The following is a 7,494-nucleotide window of genomic DNA, read 5'->3' as shown; positions in this document are numbered from 1 at the left end:
CCCTGAACATACTGCTGGGAAACTTCTTGTCTGTCCAGTCTGTCAAGCCTTTAGAACCAGTGTTCCCACAGGATTTTCTGAGACTATGATGGGGGGACCCGAACAGAGTGGGGGGGTCCGGGGGCCATGCTCCCTTGGAGAACATTTTTGCCCTAAAAGTCTAAATTTGGTGCCTCTCGCACTTAACTAATGCCACTATACCATCTTAATCATTGCATATTTTAATGAATTATTGTAAAGGAGAATAAGGGTTCTTCTATGTTTTATTTAAGGCGTCTTATTTTGACAGTTTTGGTGGATTCTGCTAACACATCCATGTGCTCTTATTTTGAAAGCTACATGTGTTTGCTTTTAATTTTGAAGGCGGGTCTTCTTACCGTAACGTCTTATGGTGTGGTCAATTTACACTGAAAGTCGGAACTTGGAGCTCGGAACAATGTTGAAAATTATGACATTTGTCCCCTAGTGCCTTCTGCACACTGTTTAAGTGAAACAGCTTGATTATGAGTAAATGAGGGTTAGAGGAAGTGCTGGGAATAAAAAACAAACATGTTTCTAATGGTCTGAAAGTCGTAAAAAAGAACAACAAGCCTATAAAAATCATATCTGTCTTTTAATATTCATATTTAGTCAGTGTGCACACTGCAAAAAAAGGTGTTTAGCCTAAAAACCAGATCAAACAGTAAATCTGAGGGAAATGATCTTGCTGCATGGACAGATAATTTACCTTGACAAAGATTTCTTAAATTAAGATTATTAGATCTAGAAATAAGCATGTTGAACACTTAAAATAATAAATTAACTCTTAAAACCAGATAAATTAAAGCTGCCAGCAGTGATGAACTGGCCCGAGCAGAGTGACCTGATGATTATTTGGTTCTTATCAAGATAAAAAAAACTTTAGATTTAGAAATGTTAGATCATTTATCTTGTTTTTAGACCTTTTTTGCAGTGTTTGTAATCATAGTTTACAACCCAGTGCAGTGAAATACACAAATATGAGGTCCAGTGGTACTTTAGGTGTCATTGCACACTGCTGTGACTAAAACAAATCACAATCAGCTGCCTGTGGAGAAACCTGAGATATCAATCTGAAAACTAACACAGCTGCCGTTCCACCTGCAGCTGAGCTACTGGCCAACTATTACACATAATAGAGTTCAAGTCATCACGGTTTGGAAGGTCAGATTAATATCTTCTAACGCAGATAAAAGGATAAAATGAGAAAGAAACAGAATCAGCTGAAACAGTCACAAGCACAAGATTGTTTACTGGTTATAAATATCTCACAGTATGTAATTATTCACATGTTGCAGATTGAAACGGCTTATTGTCAACAGAACAACAACATTTTGGTTCTAGCTTTGTGTATTAGCACTGGTTCTGAAAAAAAACTGAAAAAATGGATATAATGATCTGTTGTAATAAAAAAAAGATATTCAAACACACAGCAGCATGAAATAATCATTGCGGGTCATTTTTGCCCCATGTTGTGCATTAGAAGGTGTTTATATGTTGTGCATCAAAGGGTTAAGACTTAGAGGTTATAAGATTTAACAAAAAGGTTTAATTCCACAAACATCCTCTCCTCCGTTCATTTGTTATACGTGACAGATAGAAATCAATAGAGGCCTCCCTCCTCTGATTAATGTCAGCCCTGACGTGACATCTTCTCCTCCTCCTCCTCCTCCTCCTGTATATTTTGAGGAGGTCAGAAGTCCAGCGTGTCCCGCTGGTGTTGCAGCCGCGGGCTGTTCTCGCTGTAGAACTGACTGTACCAGCGGCGGTGCTTCTGGATGGCTGAGTCCTCCTTCACCAGGAGAGCCTTGGAGACGTACTTCTTATTGTTCCAGATCATCACGTCACGCTCAAACTAGACACAGCAAGGAAACAGGAGGAGGTCACTGCACAGGCTAGTAAACCAGGATTACAGAAGCATAAACACTGACTAAATATGAATATTAACTAGAAAATTTCCTCTGGGGAAATTGTGAAAGGGCCACGGGGGCTACTGCCGGATGATGAGATTCTTCAGAGATTTATAACAATTATTACTAGTAATGTTATGATACTATATAATATACAAGGAGCACACCTACAACAAAAAATTGCATAAAATTACCTGTGTGTGTGTGTGTGTGTGTGTGTGTGTGTGTGTGTGTATCAGTAACTGTAATCACATCAAAGATCAAAGGCAATCAACAGAATTAACTGCCACCTGAATGTTCCGGCACAGTGACAGCAGCCAGAGGTGGACAGACTGGAATTTCTGGACTTGAACAGAAAGCATTTTTGGCAAAACCATAATACCTATCATTGATCCGACTTCACTTTGAGCGTCCTGAGTTCTTCCTGAACGTCTACATATGTTTTTTTTTAAGAAAATGAAAAAATAGCTTTGTTAGAGCGATCTAAATAAACTGTTACATCTCCCTTTTTCAGAAATCATCCTGCGTTTTTAATATGGGAGCCAATGAGGCTGTTGGTGGTGTTGGTGGATCATCTGTGTGTCCTACGCCCAAACTATAACTCTGACAGCTTTACCAGAGGATTGTGAGGGAGAAGACTAATTTTCCTACGTTTCTATGTATAAATTATTTCTGTAGAGTGGAATTTGTGGCCTGGAGCGCAGTTTTCAAATTTATTTTTTGACAATTTTTTTCTCTCCCTCTACACTCTGGTGATGATGTCACACACTGTGACACGAACATTCCGTGCAATACACACCCATTATAATCTCAGAATTTCTCCAAAAATGATCATGGTCATTGAACAGGGATTGATAAAAAACTATATGACCTATCGAAACGTGGATTAATACACCGATACACAAGACTTGTGTCTACTGTTTAAAGTTTAAATGGAGTCTCTAGGTGAAATTATGCCGGAGAAGTAGACGTTTAAAAATCTCCAATTAATGTTCTTTTTCGCTCTTTTTTTTTCGGCCGTCCTGTTCACTTCAATGCAAAATTTTCGACAGTTTTTTGTGACTTACGTTGCCGTAGAGAAAAGTAATAGCACACTGATCCCGATCAAACCGCACGTTTTGATATATAATTTGTCCTGCAACTCTTCAAGTTGTAGGACTAGTAGCGGGACGAAATTGCATCCGGAAGAAGAAGAACAAAAAATCCACAGTATAACAGTAGTGCTCTGTGCGATTGCCCCGTGGCCCTAATAAAACATATACACTGACTAAATATGAATATTAATACTGCTCTACAGAGTCTAAATGCAGTAACTAGCAAAGGGTCAAACTTAGAAAAACTGCTTTGTCCTGGTTTTTATGGATCTGTATCTCCTGCCTGATGGCAGCAGTTCAAACTGTTTGTGACTGGGCCGTGATGAGTCTTTCAGGATAGAATTGGCCTTTTTGAGGCAGCTTTTTGCATACATTTGGTGCTGAATTAGGCCATTTCTTTAATTCATGAATGGATAAAAAAGGTCATAAACCCTCAGGGAATTTTACATCAATACATTAAGACCTTCGGACCAACATAGTAAAATCCATGTTGTGATTTGGTTTAAAAAACTTTAGACGTTTTGGAGGTTTCTGTATTCGTAGAGATTGGATAACCAGAAAAACTTAAACTTTGGATTAAGAAAAACATTGTTCATATTACCCGATACTTTAGACATTTTGGAGGTTTCTGTATTTGTAGCGCTTTGATAATCGTTCTTTAAACTGCTGTGAAACTCTTTTTTCAAAAATACACCAAACAAGAAGCCAGACATCTTCTGAAAAGCCTGTTTAACTAGTTTATGGTTGTAAAGTTTCAGAAAAATTTCAAGAACAACATCCCACATGATAAAAAGTGAATAACTATCTTCTCTGTAACTGTAAAATTATCCCGTGAGCCCAATGTACCGAGGGTACATTACATCAGAACGCCAAGAGGTTAAAATTAAATATTAATTAATAAGCATGCAAATGTAATTTATTATAATGAATCAGCAGGGATTTCTGTGGGGAGTGTTGCTGATTAAATGTCACTCTACAGTTTTTCCATCAGCAGCTGAGAGATTTGACATTTCGTTCCACACTCTAACTCCGCCTCTTGAAATGTCCTAGAAAATTAAATTTTGTCACGGTGGCCCTTCGTCTGAATACCACATGCATAAACAAAATGAAGAAGTGATTCATAAAACTATTTTATCTCTTCTGTACAGTCAACATGTGCAAAAAAAAAAAACACTGAATATTAAAATGTGCTCCTTAAACAAAGTGTGATGTGTGACCAAAAATAGATGTAAAAATGATCAAAAAAGACAGAAAATGACCAAAAATTGATGTAAAAATGATTAAAAGAGATACAAAATGACAAAAAAAATAGATGTTAAAATGATTAAAGACACAAAATGACCAAAATAGATGTTAAAATGATTAAGAAAAAAACACAAAATGACCAAAAATGGATGTAGAAATGATCAAAAAAGATACAAAATGACCAAAAATAGATGTAAAAATGATCAAAAAAGACACAAAATGACCAAAAATAGATGTAAAAATGATCAAAAAAGACACAAAATGACCAAAAATACAGTCATGGAAAAAAGCATTAAACCAATCTGCTCTGTTTCATATCAGTCTTTTCTTTGGGCAGTTTGGGTGTAAACCCATTCATTAACATTGAGGAACACACTTTTATTTTTGGTCTTTTGAACCAACTTATCAGTTTACCTTTTTTGTTTTTTCACCACACAGTTAATTATCAAGTTTAATGAGAACTATTTACACCTTTTGTGTGACTGTGTGGTGTTACTTCTGGTGCCAATGAGGAGGCAGACTTACACTGAAGTGAGAGGAAAATGTACACAATCATCTCTACAGAAATATATAGAATATATATATATATATATATATATATATATATTGAATTTTTTAAACGTTTTTTTTAACTGGCCAGCCAAATTGTCATAAGTAGGTCAGTGATATGACACTTTGTGTATTTTGTATTGATGATGTTATATATATGCTAAAAAATAAAGACAATTTATTTGACCTTTGACCCCAAATTTTTATTTTTTTTATTTTAGTCTTAATGTAATTCTATCTCACTTTTTTACTTGATCACTATCTAGATAATCATTTCCATAATTTCCCTATGGAATAAGATATACAAGGCTACACTTTATCACAGTCAAAGCAGACAGTCTGCTTTGGTTTTATGTATAAATTCGTATAAATATTGTATAAATATCGTTTATATATATATATATATGGGATATATATATATATATATATCCCATGGTCAAAAAAGAAATACAAAAAGACAAAAAATAGATGTAAAAAAGACACAAAATGACCAAAAATAGATGTTAAAATGATCAAAAATGACCAAAAATACAGTCAGGGAAAAAATATTAAACCAATAAACCAAACCAATCAATATACCGTGGGAAGTGAACTTACTGCGGTCTGCTTTATATATATATATAGATATATATATATACAGTCTATGAGTCTGCTTTGATTTTGAGTTGGATTTCGTAGTTACTGCAATTTTTATGTCATTATTTCTCTGCAATAAAATAAAATTGAAATCTAAAACTTTGTCACAAGATTAAACAGACATCAAGGAGTTCATTTTTAGTTAAAACTCTATTTCAACCAAAACTGTATTTACTGCAGTTAGACTTTGTAGGACAGTATATTATTATAAATGCATTTCATCTACTCTGTACATTCTGATGTAAAGTCTGCTGCAGGTTGAATCTGAAGGAGCTGCAGGATGAAAGACAGAGACAGCAGAAGAAGAAGAGCGTCTGTACCTGGATGATTTCTGCTGTGAGGAGGAACTTGGGCACCAGAGCAGGAACGTTGGCCTGGTAGTAGATGGTCTGAGACACACACTGCAGCAGAGGCTCCACTGGAGTCACACACTGGAACAACACACCACGACCCAGGAAACTGTGTTCAAACACCATGTACACCAGGCCAGGGCCCACCTGGACACACACACACACACACACACACACACACACACACACACACACACACACACACACACCAACCAACACACACACCAACCAACACACACACACACACACACACACACACACACACACACACCAACCAACACACACACCAACCAACACACACACACACACACCAACCAATACACACACACACACACACACACACACACACACACACACCAACCAACACACACACACACACACACCAACCAACACATACACACACACACACACACCAACCAACACACACACACACACACACACACACACCAACCAACACACACACACACACCAACCAACACATACACACACACACACACACACACACCAACCAACACATACACACACACACACACACACACACACACACACACACACACACACACACCAACCAACACATACATACACACACACACACACACACACACCAACCAACACACACACACACACCAACCAACACATACACACACACACACACCAACCAACACACACACACACACACCAACCAACACATACATACACACACACACACACACACCAACCAACACACACACACACACACACACACACACCAACCAACACACACACACACACACACACACGGATGATCACTGCATCCTGCATTTACATTCATGATTTAATATTTTTTGGGTATTTAAACATTTGATTGAACTATTGTAAACAGGTTATTTTGATCTACATGCTGTGTTTTTGCAAATTGTACAATGTGCCTTTTATTTTGGTTATATTTGATCTCAAAAAGTAAGTAATGAACACACTCAAAATACATTTCCTGTGGTTTGAAAAGTATTTATGCAACTTTTTTTTACTTTTACACTTTTGAGGGATACAGCTATGATATTGCTGTATTTAGAAAAATATTTTTTAACCAATTTATTTCATTAGTATGGACACAAGTTGCACAGTTAGCACAACGTCAGCAGCTGATCATAAACAAAGCAGCATGGCTAATTATGCACAGCGTCTCCGTTGATCATAAACATAGTGATTGTGAATTAACACAGATTAGTGTTTTTAGGGTACAGTTATTTATCATATATTATTCACAAGGCAAGATAAAAAGGCGTTTAAGGCACTTCGTGTTTTTGCATGAGCTCAGCTTTTTTTTCTCAGCTGTATCTGAGTTTTGCCCACTATTGTTCTACGTTGGAGATTGTTGGTTTTGTAATAAGAGCCTTTGTTGTTGTTGCACTACAGTTCATGTCCTTTGGGTTATGTTCTGTTTACGTGAACATTTAAAAGTTGCACTAAGAGAATTCCTTCAGAAAAACAGAAGAAGTCATTTTTACATGAAACCTTCTGAATGATGTAGAGGCTACTGTACCTGTCTGACCACAACATTAACATCCAGCAGAGACCAGTGGAGTCCAAACACAGTCAGCTGGTGGCGCAGCAACATCTGAGAACAATGAGTGTTGGGCTCTGACTCTGGGGCCCATTCAGCCTTCAGTCAACACACACACACACACACACACACACACACACACACACACA

At 37.0% G+C, this 7,494-nt stretch overlaps 1 protein-coding gene across 1 annotated transcript in view; it reads right to left on the bottom strand.

Annotated features, from left to right (window-relative positions):
- Nucleotides 1-1,434: 1,434 nt before the first annotated feature.
- The window catches only part of zgc:92275 (cholesterol 7-desaturase nvd), a 21,260-nt gene continuing 15,200 nt past the window's right edge, over nt 1,435-7,494 (bottom strand). Inside the window, exons 5-7 of the mRNA XM_059357448.1 lie at nt 7,325-7,444; nt 5,773-5,949; nt 1,435-1,873 (exon numbers count right to left, since the gene is read on the bottom strand). Of these exons, the coding sequence (XP_059213431.1) occupies nt 1,712-1,873; nt 5,773-5,949; nt 7,325-7,444 (459 nt within the window). The 3' untranslated portion in view covers nt 1,435-1,711. The remainder of the gene's footprint in view (nt 1,874-5,772; nt 5,950-7,324; nt 7,445-7,494) is intronic.

The sequence above is a fragment of the Centropristis striata genome, chromosome 19 (genome assembly GCF_030273125.1).
Source record: "Centropristis striata isolate RG_2023a ecotype Rhode Island chromosome 19, C.striata_1.0, whole genome shotgun sequence".
NCBI lineage: Eukaryota > Metazoa > Chordata > Actinopteri > Perciformes > Serranidae > Centropristis > Centropristis striata.
Note: the sequence above shows the minus strand (reverse complement) of the source record. Positions and strands in the feature narration are given on the sequence as shown.